Source organism: Monodelphis domestica, chromosome 5 (assembly GCF_027887165.1).
Source record: "Monodelphis domestica isolate mMonDom1 chromosome 5, mMonDom1.pri, whole genome shotgun sequence".
In the NCBI taxonomy this organism is placed as follows: domain Eukaryota; kingdom Metazoa; phylum Chordata; class Mammalia; order Didelphimorphia; family Didelphidae; genus Monodelphis; species Monodelphis domestica.
The window spans coordinates 266,833,560-266,853,092 of record NC_077231.1 but is presented as its reverse complement, the minus strand read 5'-3'; the positions used below and the strand labels follow the sequence as shown (position 1 = coordinate 266,853,092).

Sequence of the window (19,533 nt, the reverse complement as noted above, 5' to 3'; positions counted from 1 at the left end):
CCAAATGGATGAAATCACAGATTTATTAACTTATCATATATAAGCAGCAAAATCAAGTTTTCATCTCATAGGCAGCATTTCCTCAATAAATTAAAACATTTATTTTAGCTTTTGACAAAAGAGAATTCATGAGTGCTTGATATTAAAGAAAGAAATTATATAAAAGAAATATTCAACTCCAAATCTGAAAAATATTAAGAGAACTCTAAAACTATACTACAAAAATGGAACAAAACATTTCATCAAATCAACTTTTAGTTTTTAGCTAGTTATTCGAAATAGACTCAGACAAAAGTTGGCATGACTGTCTCACTGATGTAAAACTGTGCTAGAGGTATTGGAGATCACTTTAACTACCCTGTATTCAGCACCACTGCCAGCTCAGATAATCTACTTCTTATCCTTTACCACCATACATATAACCAGTATGAACTCTCCTTTTCCAGAGGCCACCTTCAAAAACTAGAATCAAATATTTTTCAGCACTATGGGTAAAGTGACAGGTTAATCACTTGATTCAATTTTGAAAAAAATATCCATTCTGAAAAGTAATGTATTCTAATAATTAGGAACTCATTCTCACTTTGTTCTGTTTAACTTTTTAACCATGAATTTTAAAAATCATATCATACATACTCCTGACCCTCCAAATCTTTGAGCAGCCTTTAGGCTAAAACCATCTAGTTCTGACCTGATTTTGGTTTATACCAGGCATTAGCAGCAGGGCTAACATCGGGTGCCATAGAAATCTGTTATTAGCTGCTAAAGATGGTAGCTATCTAAAAGTGAATGTCAAGAGACTTATACATGAAAAGACATGTGATAGAGTGGGAAAAGTAGTGTGGAAAAGACTACTATTCAATTATATATATATATATATAACTATATATATTTAATGATCTACATTAAATGACATCATTACAAAGACTTTTTAAAGAGCCCCTTCTTCCTCATCTTTTCTCCTACTGGTCTGCCAAAACAGTGTTGCTTTCCAAGGCAATGGGCATTGGCTCTTTAAAAAATTTTAAATGGTGATGTGAAGAAAAACCAAGCCTTTTTATGAGCCTTTTAAAATCTTCCTTTTCTTTCCTCATAGCCTAAGTCATAGGATTGTGGCTTTTTCTTTTAAAATGTTAACACTGCCATGAGAAAATCAGTCTAAATTTCATGAGTAATTTCTAAATCATCCACTCCCCTATGCCTACCTACATCATTGTTTATCCCCCACCCTTATGGGAATGAAGAAATAATAGCCACGAAATTAAGGAAGTAAGTTGGGTGAAATTACATTTAGGTCATATTTTCACAAGAATGTAATATCTGGGAGCTGGGGAGAAACAAAATGAATAATATGCTTTAATAAGAGGAATCTTAATGGGGTGTGTCACTATAATGCAAAGGGGACTGACCCTAAGTTCTTGAGGAATGAAGACAAGCTTTGCTATGTTTTGCTCAGCTGATATGTATTCATATAGATATCTGGCAATATGACATATATTCCAATCATCAGTTAATCAATTTAGCTAGAAAATTTCAACCATTGGAAATTTGGCCATCAGGGAAAATTTTGGAGGGGAGGAGGATTGATTTTGTTGTGAAATTTTTATCTTCATTTATTTATTTATTTATTTATTTTTGTCTAGCAATGAATGAAGACATTCTACTATGTTCAAGGTTATCATTGTTGAAAAGAAAATGAGACACTGCATGGATCCTTGAAATGAAGGGGAAAGAATCTAGTTTAGCTATATGTACTGAACTCCTTCAGTAAGAACTAATATAGAACCACACATCTAGAACTTGAATGATCCTCAAAGGGCCTCTGGTCTGTGAAAGGAAGCCTCATTTTTAAACATCATTATTATAGGAAAATGTGTTTGGAATATTATCAACCAACTTACAAATGATATCTTAGATGTCAAGTTTTTTGTAAACTGGTTCTATATTTGATTTTGTTGATGAAGAGCTTTGTCATCTATGCCAATGCATTAGAGAAATAATTAATGAAGAAGCATAGCACCCCATTTTAATTTATCTAAGTTTTAACATTGTACTATTGCAAAAAATTCTCATGATTTCCAGAAAATTTTAATGCATAAGTTCAACCAGGCCTTTTATCATGTTGCTTTCTTTAGTTAGTGAATTTGAGCAAAATATAAATCTTTGCTTTTACCTATTAAATCTTTATGGATTCCTCTGTCCTTATGACTTATTTCCCCCCCCCCCCCAAATCCATATTCACTGTAAATTCCGTAAGCCTATAAAAATAAAGCCTTAAGGTTTTTATTTTGTTCATACTTTAAGACTCATTTAGATTACCTTTTGAGACAGAATTTGAATCATAAAATGCATAGTTTTCCATTTTGGTGAAACTAATGTTTTACTCAACCCAACTTTCCCCTACTCTCTTGCACATAAATTCCATAAATGCTTCTGAGTAGAGATTTTTAGACTTGTGAATGCAATTCTTTAGTTATTTGATATGTGAGGCTCCATTTTCATGTAATGAATGTCATTTTATTATGTGTCTATCACTGAAATTTCTACTTCTATAACCATGACACTAAAAACATTTCATTAATAATATGGGCCTTAAGATAATACCAGGTGCTTTGTGGAGAAATTTTTGAAGATGACTGGTAGTAGGAACTGCAGTTCCATTTATGTGTATTTATTGGATCAACAACCCACTGCTTTGCTCCCACTCTCATTCCTCTCAGTCCCATGAGAAAACAGATGAGCTGAGTTATCGCCAATAATTTTGTCATAAAATGCTGTTGAAATGTTTGTATTGAATTGTTATCAACTCTCATGAATGACAGTGTGCCAAGGGACAGAAACATTCACTCATAACTGACATAGTCCTCATGACCTTGCTGCCTGCTCTCATTATTCTTTCTGTCATGTTTCCTAAGGAGTCTTCAAATCCATTTTTTCAAAATTCTTCTTCTGTGGTCAACCATGTCATTTTCCTCCCTCATTTGGAAAGAACATTCTTAGAATGTTACCAAATGCAATTTGAAAGACAGAGGATGTCTGACTGCAATCCTTACATGGGAAAATCAACTGTAGTATTCTACTTTGTGATGCTTAGTAAGGTCACCGAGATTCTACAAGTAGAACATGTCCAGATCTTTGGGGAAAATAGCAACTATGACTTTCAAGCAGACCAGTGGACATTGTAGTTTCAGAACCTCAATCTGCTTTTTTGAAAAAGCCAAAAATGACAGACCGTTTTTCTCTTGGTCATTAGTTTAAAATCCTAATTTTCCTGTGTGGCTTTAATTGCCACATTATCATCACTTTCAGTTTTCATAGCTGAACAAACACAGTGAGTGGTGTTATTATTTTTACAATCCTTATTAAGGTAAGCCATAAAAAGAAGGTATCTTGACATAGTGAAGTCTGTCTTCAGTGCTTATTGCCAATGTAGGCAATTCAATGAACTCTCCTGGATTTCTGTTTCCTCATGTGTAAAATGAGAGGATTGGAATAAATGATCTATATGATCACTACTAGATCTAAATATATTATCCAAGGTAAAAATCAGTGGGAAAAAAGAGGGACTGATATTATTCCAGAGTATCTAAGGTTTCTAAGTAGGTTGAAAAACATGATGAATCCTTCTAGGAAATCTCTCTCTCTCTCTCTCTCTCTCTCTCTCTCTCTCTCTCTCTCTCTCTCTCTCTCTCTCTCTCTCTCTCTCTCTCCCTCTCTCTCTCTCTCTCTGTTTGTCTCTGTCTCTGTGTGTGTGTGTCTCTGTCTCTCTCTCCCTTTGCCTGACCCCTTTTACTTTCTCTCACACATACATAAATCTCTTTTTCTCCATCCCTTCCCCATTTTTATTCTCTTACTCATAATTTTTATCAAGTTCTAATTTCCTCTCCTTTCTTATTTCCCTGTCACTTTCATTCTCTCTATGCTTATATGTTTATATCTTCACTTTGCATGTAGGAGTGGATTCATTAATTTTTGTGCTGGGAGGTACCTGGGAAATCTTGTCCTCTTTTTTAGGTGGAGAAAATAAAACCTAAGGAAATTAAATGACTATTTTAATGAAAAAGAATCAGTTTGAGAAAATACTCCCTAAATACCAAAAATGTTCCTATAAACATAAAAAAATTTTGACTTCCAAGTTAATGCCAATCATAGTAACTTATTACCAGATGCCATACTATACATCGTGACAATTCCATGTATAACAAACTTCTCAATTTAGTTTCTTTAAATTATATACATAACTATGTGTGTGTGTATATATATATATATATATATATTTAAAAACAATAGCATCTGTATAAACAGGAATTTTTTAAAATGTTGGCAGAGTTGATCATCTTTAGAATTAAAATAATGTAGAGATATTGTAATGAATGGCCTATTAGAAAATATTGAAATATTAAAATATGAACTATATTAACTATATTTAAGAAAAACAGTTTTTTCTTACTTCAGTATTCTAATTTCTGTCTCACTTTTTAAAGTATGTTTTGTTAACTATTTGCCAATTACATTTTTAACATTAATTTTAAAAAGTGTATTCCTAATTCTCTCCCTTCCACCTTCTACTCCTATACTCTGTGAGAAAGCATGTAGTATTGAATATGAATTTGTATAAATTTGTGTAAATAAAAATATTTCTATATTAGTCATTTCCAAAAAGCTAACACAAAGAAAAAGAAAAATGAAGAAAATGAAAAAATATGTTTCAATACAAATTCAAAATTTATCTGTAATAGTTCCTTTCCCCTTTTCTTTGATCTCTTTGGGCTAAGCCCTAATAGTTTTAATGCTGGATTAATCCTCTCCTGTATTATGATTTTCCTTTTCTATCATGTTAACTAGTCTGCTCACTGTGAAGAGGTACCTCAGATATGATTTAATAATAATTTCTCTAATAATAAGTGATTTAGAGCATTAAATATGATTATCAACAGCTTTGATTTCTTCTTCTGAAAATAGTATGTCTATATCATTTGACAATTTATCACTTGCAGAATAGTTTGTAATATTTTTTACATATTTGACTAAGTTCTATTTAAGAAATAGGTCTTTATTAGAGAAGCTTGATTTAAACAATATTTTCCAAGTTTCCTGTTTTCCTTCTAATCTTGACTTCAATGGTTTGTTTCCTTAAAACATTTTAATTTCATATATTCAAAATTATTCATTTTACTTTTCATAGTCTTTTCTATTGTTTTGTTATAAATTGCCTTTATCTGTAGCTCTCACCAGGAAATTTTTTTCCATGCTCCTCTAACTTACTTATATCATCCTTTGTATCTAAATCATTTGTCTATTTTACCTTATTTTTGTATTGTGTGTGGTTTTGTTCTAGGGCTAGTTTTTGCCAAACTGCTTTCCATTTTTTCCCAGAAATTTTTGTCAAATGGTAAGTTCTTGCCCCCCCCCCCAACTTGTATCTTTGTTTATCAAACACTAGATTATTGTAGTCACTTACTATTGTATATGGTGTGCCTATTCATTTGATTCACCACGATGTTTCTTAATCCATACCAGATTGTTTTCATCATTACCTGTTTGAAATCTGGTCCTGTTAGGCTGCTTAAATTTTTTTTCATTGATTCCATTGATAATCTTCTTTCTGTTCTTCTTCAAGATAAATTTTGTTATATTTTTTCTAGCTCTGTAAAATAATTCTTTGGTACTTTGATTGGTATGATACTGAATAAATAAATTAACCTCTGTAGAATTGCCATTTTTACTATATTGAATTAGCCTATCTACATTTTTCTAATTGTTTAAATATGTCTTTATTTCTGTGAAAAGTGTTTTGTAACATTGTTCATATTTACATGGGGTTTGACTTGGAATGTAGACTCCAAAGTAGTTTATATTGTCTGTAGTTATTTTAATTAGGATTGTTATTTCTGTTTTTTCATATTGGATTTTGTTAGTAGGCTATAGTAATGCTGATGATTTATATGGTTTTATTTTATATCCTCTAACTTGGTATAGTTGTTAATTATTTCACTAGGATTTTAGTTTATGTTTTTCTCTAGGATTCCCTACATACACCATCATATCATTTGCAAGTGATAGCTATGTTTCCTTGTTGCCATTTCTTTGTCTTTTATTATGCAATAACTACCATTTCTGGTAAAGTATTGAATAATAGTGGTGACAATGAATATCCTTTATTCACCTGGGATGTTATTGGGATGACATTTATCTCTTTTTACAGATAATGCTTGCTCTGGGTTTTAGAAAGAAAACACTTATCATTTTAAGAAATGATCAGTACAACTCCATGCTTTCTAATTGTTTTTTTTAATCCTTAAACTTCTGTCTTAGGACTGATAATGTGTATTGGTTCTATAATAGAAGAGTGGTAAGGCTAGGTAATAGGGGTTCAATATCTTGCCCAGGGTCCCAAAGCTAGGAAGTATCCAAGGCCACATTTGAACCTAAGACCTTCTTTCTCCAGGCCTGGCTTTCAATCTACTGAACCACCTAGATGCCCACCTCTGTACCATTTTTGATAGGAATGAGGGTTGTACTTGGTTAAAATATTTTTCTGCATCTATTGATATAATCGTGTGATTTTTATTGTTTCTATTATTGTTTTGATCCATGATTCTTGTATTTTTCCTAATATTTGGCTTGTGTCCAATTAATTTTTTTTCTTTGAGGCCACTATAGGTGTGTGGAATTTATTATCTTCTTCAGGATTTAGTTCTTGATCTTTCCTATACCAATAGCAATTTTTCATGGTAAATATTCTTTCCTAATTTTTACAGCATATTTCTTGACTTTGAACTTCATGTTAATGTCAAAATCTTTTCCTTGTATGTCCCAAGCTAGTTCTGGGTAATTGGAATTTTTCAGTTCTTCACAGATTGTATGATCTGGGTAGAGTTTTGGACATTTTCCTTCTTATCTGTGTTCTAGTCATTACCCAGGAAGGGACCCTGCTCCCTTTTAATCACAAAAATTTTTGCTTCTTAGAGTCTTTTCTCCCTTCTGGAAGTAGATATGCTATAAATAAGTTCCCACATACATTAAACGCTTCCATACCACTCTCCTAAAACTACACTGTCCATAGTTATCTGTGATCATGTTTGCCAAATCCAAAGGCCTTTTTTCAATCCTCATTCTCCCTCCTCTCCAAGATGTCTGGTAATATGATCAATAGGTGGTACAAGTGGTATAATAGGACACTTATTTTCATACTTATTATGCTGAGAAAGAAAATACATCTCGTGCAAATTAGAGAAAAATTCATAGTGGAAATAAAGTTAAGAATGGCTTGATTTGATCTACATTCATACTCCATTATTTCCTTAAATATCAATAGATAGCCTTTTTTAATCTTAAGTCCCTTGGAACTGTCATGGTTCCTTGCAATTCTGATAATAATAAATCACTCAAAGTTGATCATTGTAGTTTATTGCCGTTACTGTGTACAATTCTCCAGATTCTGCTCAATTCACTTTATATCATTCTTTAAATGTCTTACCAGGATTTTGTGGTCATTTTTTTTTGTCATTCCTTATGTCAAGATATTATTACATTATATATTCCCCATTTGTTCAGCCATTTCCCAACTGATGGACATTCTTAATAGTTTCCAGTTCTTTGCCACCATAAAAAGATTGACTTAAAGATTCTATTCTTCTTTTGTTAATCTGAGCAATATTTTTAAAGTATTCCTATATTTTCATAGATAAACAGATTCATGGGTATATTATTAGTCAAAGTAATTAATAATAATTACATTTATTTTCAATTGTATAAAAATTAAATTGGTTTTTGACACAATATGAGAGTGAAAAAAATAATATTGTGATCACTGTTTACAAAATATTAACCCCTACGTCAAAATGACTATTAGCGACTTTTATTTACAACAAGGTAGAGATAGTGAAAATGGGAAATATAAGAAGGTGACAAAGCCTGGTCTGGCCTACCAGCCCTAAATGCTGCTCCTGTGAAGTCTGGCACAGCCCCCAGCAGGAGCTTTCTCAAGTCCATTTCTCTATGTGGATTTCCCAGTAGTCCTCAGCCAGAAATCCCAGTGGTGTCTTCAGCCAGAGTCCCATCAACACAGAATGACTAAAAGGAAAAGCATGCTTTTTCAGCTCTACACACACAAGGACTCGAAGGGAAGAGTCTCTCCAGGGAACTAGCCTCTCCAAAACCAATGAAGCCAAGAGTCCTCCTCCAGGGCAGCTCACCAACACAGAGTGAATGAATCAGTCCTTGGACTTGGCCTTTTATCCCCATTTGTCCATGTTTCTTCATGTCTCTTCCCCTCTTTACAGGAACCAATTGCAGTCTCCCAATTTGCCTAACACTGCCCTGGGGCAGGGCAGTGCTTGAGGCCTTTGGAAGTTTGAACTAGTAAGTGACTTGTAAGCTCTAATACTTAATGGTGAGGTAGCTACTAAGTAGGGGTACTTTAAGTTCTTGATTTGATTAACTAAAAATATACAAAGGGAGAGTTTATTCTATCTTCACAATTGTGATTTTGCTCTTTTCATTTTTGATATTGGACATTTGGTTTTCTTTTTCTTTTTTATCAAATTAACCAATGGTTTATCTATTTTATTTTCCCCCATAAAACCCACTCCTTGTCTTATTTATTCGATGGCTTTCTTACTTTCAATTTTATTAATCTCTCCTTTGATTTTTGAGATGTCAGATTTGGTGTTTAACTGGTAATTTTCAATTCCTTCTTTTAGTTTGAGTGCTCAATTCATTGATCTGATCTTTTACTCTTCTGCTAATGTAAGCACTAAGAAATAGAAATTATCTGATAATTATTTCTTTGGTCACATGCCAAAATTTTTTATATATGTTCATTATGTATAATGAAATTTTGATCTGTTCTTTGATTTGTCCCTTGACCCACCCTTTATTTATAATAAAGTTATTTCATTTCCAATTAATATTCATCTTTTTTTTCTAAAGCTCTTTGCTGAGTGTAACTTTTATAGCATTATGTTCTGAAAAGAATTTAATATTTCTGCTTTTCAGAATATGATTGTGATGCTTATCCTACCATATGATTATTTTTTTTGAAGGGGCCATGTAATGCTGAGAAAACAGCATATTTATTCTGTTCCCATTTAGTATTCTTCATTACCTTGTCTGTTTATTGAGGTTCTGCTCTGCTCCTCATTGGAGAGAATATCATTCCTACTTTACAGTGTAGTCTCCTCTTCTTCAGTAGTCCTGTTTGACTTTGGTTCACTTAATGTGCACTTCCGGGGGTTGGATGAAGAGGCTTCTTGAAGGGATGCTTTCAGTAGTTTTCCCAGATGGATTCTGCTCCCCATGCTTTCAATTTCTTTTTATTGAACTCTTCTCTCTTATGCAGGTTTGTTGCCTTAGGCTGCTTGGCAGACATAGTGCTTCTCCCTTACTGACTACCTTGTTGCCTCAAGCAATGGGGAAATGCTCAGGGTCTGTGTGTGATCTACAAGCTCTTTATGGAGCTTGCAAACTTCCCCCAATAAAACACTTGTTGAGCTACTATCCCCTTGAAGTCTAGTGTGACATGTTTCTCCTGCCTTCCTTTGTTTTGAGACACTATGGTTTCTATTTTTTTGTTTGTTTGGATGGTTTGGGTGAGCTGAGCATCCCTTACTTTGTCATCATAACTTCCAGCATTCAACTTTCCCTCTGCATTTTTAACTTTAGCTCAGTAATAAAAGATTCTACTCAAATACATTACTTTTTCTCTTTCAGTGTGTGTCTCCCAGCTTTAAATGTGTTTTAAGTTTGATAATTCTTAATACTTCAAGGCATCACAGCATTATTGCTTGAAAAGTACCAGTCATCTTTTAGAGTAAGTGTACAAATTCCCTTCTATGTTGGAAGCTCTTGAATTTGGCAATTACATTCCTGGCGATTGTCTTTTGAGGATTTAGTGTAGTGGATGATCTATGGACTCTTTCAATGTCTCTTTTGCCCTCTTGTTGCATAACCTCAGGGCAGTTTTCTTGGATAATTTCTTGTAGTATGGTTTCAAAGTTTCTGTTTGTTTCCAGATTTTCAGGTAGGCCTCTGATTCTCAAATTGTCTCTCTGACTTCTATTTTCAAGGTCAGCCATCCTCTCAATGAGTTATTTTGTGTTGTCTTCTAATCTATCATCTTTTTGCTTTTGCTTTATTAATACTTGCTTTCTTGTGATATCATTGACTTCTAATTGACCAATTCTAGTTTTTAATTACTGATTTTCAGCTAAGATCTTTTGATTTTCCTTTTCAGTTTGATCTATCCTGCTTTTCATGGCTTCTATCAGGTCATTTCTGGTCTTCAGTTTGCTTTTTATTTCATTTGATTTTTGGGCTTCAATTTTCTAGTGGGTGATCCTGTCTTCTAAACTGTTATTTTCTTTTTGGACTATTTTCCACTTTTCTTGCCACATCTCTTCATTTTTCTGAAAATCTCAGATTTAAAGTCTTCAAGAAATTGTGACCAATTTTCATTTTTTTTTTCAAAGGTTTGGGTGTATTTAATTCTTGGTCATCTTTTGCTGTCTCTTCTTTAGTCTGGGTTTTTTCTTCTGTGCCTGTTCCTACCATGGAACTCTTTCACTCATTTGATTTTGGTTTTGTTGTTTTGAGGCACTCTATCTTGATCAGTGGAGAGGAGAGGTAGAGCCCTGCTTTTACTCTGGAGCCATCTTGATCCAGAAGTCCATATGGTTTTATTTTAGAAGGGTTTGGGAGAATAATCTGAATAAACTACTTACAAATTCTCTCTAAGGAAGTTAGATGGAGAGGCATCATGGTAGAACTACTGAGAATTTATTTGGAATTGGAAACGAGTTGACATCTTAAATTGGCTACTTATTATCTCTATAACCCTGGGAAATTTTCTCATCTAAACTCAAGATCATGGTTATTTTTCTATAAAATGAATTTACTGTTCTAGGTAATATCTAATATCCCTTCTGCCACATGAATATGGTTCTTTGAAATCTGAACCAAAAGTATTTTTTCTTAATCAAGTTTCTGGGTTGAACAGTGAAATTTTTAATTATTCCAAGAGTAGGATGTTCTTAGTACATATTTGTTGATGTGAATGATGTTTATCCCAAATAAAATCATTAAAAAAACAACAATAAGAAGTGATGCAACTTTTCGATCCTCCAAATACAATTTTATTTCTCAGCCACTTCCAAAGAATGGTGCCTACATGTTTCACTATCATTCTCTGTCTTTTTTCCACTGAAACCTGAATTTTATTCTCCTAGATCTTTAACTCTGAATGGTAAGAATTTTCATTATCCTGCTGGAAAACAAGATTCCATTTCTTGGAATTTTCCAAACTAGGATACTTCTAATTCTTCTTCATGTTTCATCATTCCACATTAGAATGTAAGTTTCTCAAGGTCAAGGGTGATCTTGTTTGCTTGCATTTTTTGTCTTCTTTACCCAGCACCATTTTTGACATTTAGTAAGCACTTGATAAATGCTTTTTCATCAACTTATTTGTTCAAGCTACAAATGGAGCTGTGCCCAATAATTTGAAGCAATGTTATTAGGGAACAGTAAGTACTGTTAAATATTTTTTCTCCACCCTTACTATCCTTCCAAAGCCAGCTCTGTTGATATAGTTATTATTTCAGTCAGCCCTGTGAGGAAGGTCAGAGCCAAGTATTATGTGTTCTCTACAGAACATGTTCTGCCTAATGACCATCCCCAAAATCAAACTCGAATACTATGTTACTCATTGACCCTTCTTATAATCACCTTTCTTTATGAATTGAAACTAGTAGAGCAAAACTAATAACTTATAGCATCTATATCATGCATATTATATGATCATAGATTTCAAGCTGGAAGTGACTTAAGTTGTCATCTGGTGTGATCTCTTGCCCTAGGAAATACTCAATATTGTTACATAGTCTTGCCCAAGGTCACCCAGATAGTACCACATGCAAAATTTGAACTCATATCCTGGACTCAAACTCTGGTGTCATTGCTTTTTCTCCCATACCATGCATATGTACAGTAACTAAATTTCTTGATATTATAATTAAATATCTATTTATCATGGATGAATGAATGTTTACTGTGTGCTGGAATCTATACTGAACATTATGTAGAGACATTCAAATGACCCTACGTACCTCTCACAGTCCTGGATATATCATTGACATGTTTTTCAATCATTTTTCAATCGCATCTCATGCTTCATGATCTCATTAGGGTTTTTCGTGGCAGAGATATTACAGTGGTTTGATTTTTTTGGTTGTTTTGTTATGTCTAAAAATTTCTGCCTCATTCTTTTTTCCTATCCTATCCCTTCTCCCTAAGAAGGCAGGTAATATGATAGAGTTTGTGCACATATTATCATGTAATACATATTTCTCTGATAATCCTGTTGTGAAACAAAATACATATTTCTTACATTAGAGAAAAAATCACGGAGCAAATAAGATGAAGAATGGTGGGTTTTGATCTGTATTCAGACCTCATCTATTCCTGTTACCATGATGGTCTTTATTGGGCCATATTTTGATTCCTAATATCTTACCAGAGTTGTTGTAAGGCAGTAAAATCTAGGACATTACTGCTCCAGAAGAGCTAAATATGAACATTCCACAGTAGTCAATGGTTAGATGTTAGCATGCTGAAATATACAACTAATGAGAAACTCTGAAGATCAGGAGTAAGGGATGTCATCAAAGAATCATGTGAATGAGATAGACTGGTTATTTAATGAAAAAGAGAGCTGACAGATGATTAGAGTGTCCATGGAGTACCAGTGTGATTTCAGAAAAGATTGAGGAATTCCTCTAGCATAGTTGGTTGATATCCTGTGGTGATTTTTTGGAGGGAAATGCATGAGATTTAAATGAGATGATCCTGCATGAATAGATCATTGATGGCATCTGCTGAACTGATGAGATGGCAGATTCATCTGAGAATTTTAATTCAATTGTTATTCTCTATTATACAGCAGAACTTAGTTATTCAAGAGAATCTCTCTTCTGCTTTCCACTAAATAATATAAGCAAGAAATAACATAATGTAAAAAAATCTATTTTCCTAAGAAATTCAAAGAGAAGACTGAAGTAGTCTAAATTATATGGATTAAAAATCATCTTTCTTCTTTAATGATATTGTTAAAAATCCTCTTTGGGTCTGGCATACTTAATGAATGGTTTTGTAAGAAACAGACAGATTAATAGAAAATCTTCAGAAGTATAGCTAAGATAAATGAGTTATGCAAATTAGAATTGATTTTCATCAATATCCACATCATTTATATTGCTGAGTGTCAAACAGAATTCCTCTGTTTATTGGTTTAATTTTAACTAATTATTCTATTGTTTCTAAACCAGTAAAATGTTAATGAAGGAGCTGAAGGCCAACTTTGAAGGGTACTTCTGTCTTTCATTTAGTACAGATAATTAGGCATCATTATGGAAGCATACTAACACAATGAGAAGCAGCCTAGTATTATGGATAGAATGCTGGCCTTGGAGTCAGAAAGGCCTGAATTCTGGTCCAGCATCTGACATTTACTAGCTATGGAACCCTAGACAAGTCATTTAATTGCCCAATGCCTCAAGCTCTTATTTTGGATCCAGTGTTTAGCAAGTCACAGAAGGGTCAGAGCTTGTGAGTGGAACATGTTCTCACATGAGGAAAACAGTATGAAATGACAATTGGATAAGAATTATGAACAAAGCTCATCAGTCAACTGAAGTAGTTTGTTCAATAATTGAGGAATTTTCTGTAATTAAGAGAAGTAATTTCTTGAATACAGAGATATTCTCTCTCTCTCTTTTTCTGAGTATCTAAAACTGATTAATAAGATATAAAAGTTCCATTTACTTTAGCTCAGAGACATGATCAATGCTATCAGTTATTGAAGTCAAATCCATGCTATGTGTTAATACAGAGATTTCTTATTTTGGAAAGATTGTTGGCAGATATATCTAGAAAGTAGTAAATGCTTTGTAAACCTCGTATTCAGAATATCTGTCTACTTATTCTTTGTTTTGTGTGTGTGTATGTGTGTGTGTGTGTGAGGTTATTATTTAAAGTATCACTACTTTATAATGTCTCCCAATTAAATACCTTCATTTTGTTAAGTTTTTAGTATGAATTTGGCAACATATTTCCCTAAAGGAATCACATGGCAAAATATAATGTTCACACATATTCCTGTCCTTAGATTAATTATAAGCTGCATTTCTTGATTATTCATGTTAGTTACACAAGATCATATATCTCTACTTGTTTGATTATAAGTAACTCATGTTATAGTTGGACTGTAATTCAAATGGTATTACTAGTTTGAATTAGATTTATATTCATTAAAATTTAGAGCTAAAAGTAATTTCTTTAATAAGTCTTCTACTTTGATATTTTTCCTTGCAGTCAGCAATATCTATTGCAAAAATCACTGTGCATTGCTTGATATTGTACCAGAATCAATGAATTTTAGTTTTTAAAAGAACAAATAGATTCCTTTGAGCATAAAAGTGTACTGCTCTTCAATGATAATGATTGGAAAAGCATCAAAGTAATATTTTGTTTTTGTCATCCATATTCTTAAAAAATTAGTGTTTGAAGAATGACTAGTCACATACCAAGAAAAAAGGATAACTGATAGGCATACCTTTTGTTCCACTGATATCTTTGAATTAACAGGAGAAAATAAATAAGACCAGTTCCTCTTGCCCCAGGGTTTTAGATAATCTATTTGTGGCATGCATGGGAGAGTATGGACAAGAGTCTAATTGGATGTTCAAGTATGGAAGAGTTATGATCTGCTTCATGTGAATGAATACATCTTTGGGATAATTTTTTCCAGTTGAGTATTTTAATATTGGACTATTGCATGGAAATAAAGAATTTGAGAATAATGACCTATTGTTTTAACATTACTTTTGAAGGAAGATCAGGCCTATTTTCCTCTTGAGAGTCAATATATAAAGCAAAAGTAAAAACTTACTAACAGAGATGGATGACTCACCTTGTTGTTTGAAGGAAACAACTGAGTTTCAGTTAATTTTTGATCTTATTGATTCAGGTACTCTTGAACTTAGCAGATTTCAATTCAGTCATGCCTTTCTATTGGTGTATCTGTTAACCACACCCTTTCATAAATAATTTATAAGGGATTTGCTCAACTATAAATGTTGGAGGCATTCCATTAGTACTGTTGATATAGTGTAGATACCAGTACAGCATGCAATTTGGACTTCAATTATTTCTCCCTCACATCCCATAAATGGACCAAGATCTTTTCCATTCATATATTGCTTTGGTATTACATATTCTATTCCTCTTACACAATTCTGGGTTGTTCATTGATGGGACTAGGCTTTCTCAGAATGAGAGTGAATCAGATTACCAATATAATTTTTAATGATCCTCAATATACTTATGGCTCAATACTCTTCAAGGATAATTGGATTGTAGTGCTCTATTTTAGGTGAAATTTTTCCTCTTTCCATAATTAATTTATCTTTTTTGGAAACTTTAAATTTTCAGACTGAGAAAGGGCTTTCAAAGGTATGGACAGAAGAAGGACAGAATCCTGACAATCAATGGAAGAAGGCAGAAATCCTACTAGGAAAGTTAAGAAATTTTGAAGTTATATTTGAAGGTATCAGAACAAGAGATCTGGGAGGTGGAGCCGCAATTGATGACATAGAATTTAAGAATTGTAGTATAGGTAAGTCAAAAGAAAGAATTTTCATTAAAATCATTTGTTGCCTTTCTATTTTGTCTTAATCAAATATAGAATTATGAACCTCATCACTATTAAAACTGTCATTCTCTCTATATATTCCCATATATCACTTTACTAGGGAATATAATTTCCATTCCTTACTTCTTACAAATAATCTCCTCTCACCTTCATTACTCTTTTCCCCACCAATTTTAATATTTGCGCATGCTATTTGTCTTTTGGAAACATTTTATCAAAGAATTGTTTAGAATAAACAAATTAAATTTGATCAATTTAATTTTTTAAAAATTTATATGAATAAGATAAATTCCATAAAATAGAAGAAAGAGGTGGCTAGGAATGAATGACATTTACATATAGATATCTGACCTATTCAAACTCTTGGTAGAATAGAATTTATTAGTCAAACAATTTCATAAAATAATGTATAAGGCCATTTAAATGCAACAGGTTAACTTTCAGGTTTGGCTATTCAGGCATAGAGGCTAAGCCCTAAACCCATATATATATATATATGTATATATATATATATAATTTTAGTTAATTCATAATTTTAAGATAAAGTCTTTACTAGTCCTTTATCAAATCATAGGCTTTTCAAAATCCAATTAGTCATTCTATTCAGTAACATACTCTCTATGGCAGTTATTCTTATATATATATATGTAATTCCCTGTGGCAGTCAGGTGAAACTGATGGTAAGCTCCTCAGACTGTTTTTTAAACACACAAAATAAAAAGACAAATGGAATGGTTACAAAAGAAATCAATTATGTAATTATATTGAAATGCATTTATCAAAATATTTTTGGAAAAGTTCATGGACACCAGGTTTGTTGTATAGGGCAACTTGGGGATTCATTTTTGTGGTAGAGCCATTGAACCTGAATGTTAGTTTTAAAATTACAGACCTTCTATTAAAATGCCATTGCAATGAGGCCATTCAAAAATGTGGTTTGGGTTTTCAGTGATATTACAGTATCTGCATCTTTATAAGTAACATTGTTCCAGAGGCTTCTGCCTAGGAGCAACCTTCAATTATTTTTTTTCTTTTTCATTTTCTTCACAAGACACTCCCAGTAACACAGACTAAATGACTGAAAACCAGACTTCACGAACCTCAGATGAATTCTAGAACAAGAGTACATGAAACATGTCACTTGGTAGACAGAGGATTGTCTCCAGAGAGAGTGGGCGTGACTTGGTCTTAGTTGTTAGAAAAAAGTGGAATTACAAAGCAGAACATCATAGAGCAAATCTGACATCATAAAAGAGTTTCACAATTTTTCCCTGGTAACTTCATTCTATGTCTATTACTCTTGGGGCCAATAATTGAATCTCCAAATGATCTTGGCAACCTGAATTAAAAAAAAAAATCTTTAAACAAATTTTCCATTGTATGAGATAGAATGGAATTCAAAGCAAAGAGGTGGGAATTGAGAGTTTTAATCCAGGATTGGGCTGTTTTTCCTAACTATCACATTTCTATGTTCAGTTTTCCTTCTCTTATTCCTTTTTCTTTCTATAATACCTCGCATCACATCAGTTGATGAGCTTATTATTTTTCACCTTAACATATATTCCCATTCATGGCTGCTTCAGATGTAATAATTTTTCTTTGAATTATGATCTTTGAAGCTGAATATTCATTTTTAATTAAAAAACTCATTTATCCAATATCATAGTAAATAAAATTAGAGATGGTATACATAGGAGAATGCACAGTAAGAAAGATCTCCTATGAGGAGTGAAGTGATTCAGTTCAACCAAAAGTGAGATTCCCACGTCTCACCCAAGGGGAAATCCCTCAAAGTCTCTATAAAATATTTCTCATATATATATATATATATGTATGTATGTATGTATATTAATTAGTCAAATTCTACCCAGAGAGACTTTTCTTTCAGCATCCTGAAGTGGATTTGTCACACTCTATCTCCTTTCTCATAACTGGAAACCATAAGTACCTAAAGTTTAAGCAGAAGAGATTCAGTTACTTGAAGAAAATTGAAGACCTCTCCTCTCCCCCTCTTTCTCTAATTCTGCCTCACCTCTCATGCATTCAAGGAAATAGATGTCTGCCAATGAGAAGAAAGTTCCATTCTATAGGTCTTTGGGCCTGAAGTTATATTGCTCCCCTTGGCTGAAACTCTTTGTAGTCATTTCTGGGACATTTTCAGAATATGAAACTGTAAATTCAAGCCTCGATGTTTTAATATAATAATTATTGTCCTGGCATTTATGTAACCAATCTTCAATACTATTGAAACTTAAATAAAACAAAAGTACACCAACAGTACCAGCAAAAAAAAAAAATATATATATATATATAAGATTGCAATATATTTTGCAATTATTGCAAATTTGCAAAATGAATTACAATATAAATAATGTATAATATAATATATAATAATAGATATGGAACTATATGGATCATTACCTAGAAGGATACTACAATGGTAACACATTTAACTCTACAGATACAACACATGCATGTTTCTAAAGGACATTCATATACATATTCCTACAATGTATAACAATCAATCTAAAGCAGTGAGCATGGCTATCAAGGCAAAGCTAGATAATTGGAAAAATAACATAAACAGACCCAATGAAGAAATACAACCTTCATATAAACAATTGGCTATACACAAAATTATTAACTAATATTGCTATTGCATGAATACAGGATGACATACAGTCAAAACAAATGTAACAGGAGGGAAAACCATACTCGAACATGCAATAATTCTCATGTATGTCAGTCAGTATTCATATGCAATTATGTCCACGGCAATTTTCACAAAGGTAGTGTCTAGTGTCATTGCCTAGATTCACATGTATCTACAAGTGTTTTCAAGTTCCTCTGTAACATCATAATTTAGGCCAGTGACTGGTATAATAGGTCAAGTTCTACTATCACTCACTGATTGAGCTCCTGTACCAAAGCTGATAATTAGTATGGCCTAATCATTAGAATCATTAGAGACTCTTACACTTGAGATCCTGCTATTTCATACTGATTCTCAGTTTTTAATCTCTGTCAACTAAAACTATACCATATGAATCTCTATAAGTTTTGGGTCAGGGGAGTTCCATCTGGGTTTAGTTCTCTTGTGCTGTGGGGTGGGCCGACCTCCCATAGGGGATTGGATCTTGGAGGTGGGATAGTGTCGGCGAAATGATGGATGGGACACAGCTTTTGCATTTAACCCACAGCACAGGTTTCACAGGATAAACTGCTCTGCCTTGGCTGAGGCCTAGCTTTATTTTATACCTTCATGATCACACATCTACTTGGCATACAGTTTCATTCTCAACATACATTTTTTCACAGAATCTAACAACACACAGGAAGCCTAGGGAGATAGTCAATGAAACAGTGTTGCTAAGTGTAGGGTCATAGGGTAGAATCAACATGACCCAGATATAGGTTAGGGAATTCAGAACACAGTGTTGCCAGAAGTTTTTATGTCTAGACAAGAGGGTCCTTTCTAAGTGGATAGGTAAGAATCCTTAGGTTTAATTTTGTAAGTGGACTCTCCTGGTAATATCCTAGGGGGACAGAGTGGGACATCTGTATTAATCCTGCAAGCATGTTGCTCTCATCTGTTTTTCCTGGGGCTAAATAAGAATAATAATCACAGCAATTCCAATAATAAAGGGATGTTAATAAGGAAAGTCACTGAGGGGGGTTTCAGTGGATGTTTCCATCCTTCCTGGAGGCTACTTTGCAGTCCCTAGTTTCCATGTGGACCATATCAAACAGCATGACATTTGATGACTTCTGGCACTCTTGCCCTGGAGTAATATAATGTACTTCCTTCACTAGTTATCATTTTC

The 19,533-nt window shown here is 33.1% G+C and overlaps 1 protein-coding gene across 1 annotated transcript in view; it reads left to right on the top strand.

Moving 5' to 3' along the window:
• The window catches only part of MALRD1 (MAM and LDL receptor class A domain containing 1), a 1,015,998-nt gene that overhangs the window by 589,268 nt on the left and 407,197 nt on the right, over positions 1-19,533 (top strand). The window contains exon 30 of the mRNA XM_007504899.2: positions 15,490-15,673. Within this exon, the coding sequence (XP_007504961.2) occupies positions 15,490-15,673 (184 nt within the window). The remainder of the gene's footprint in view (positions 1-15,489; positions 15,674-19,533) is intronic.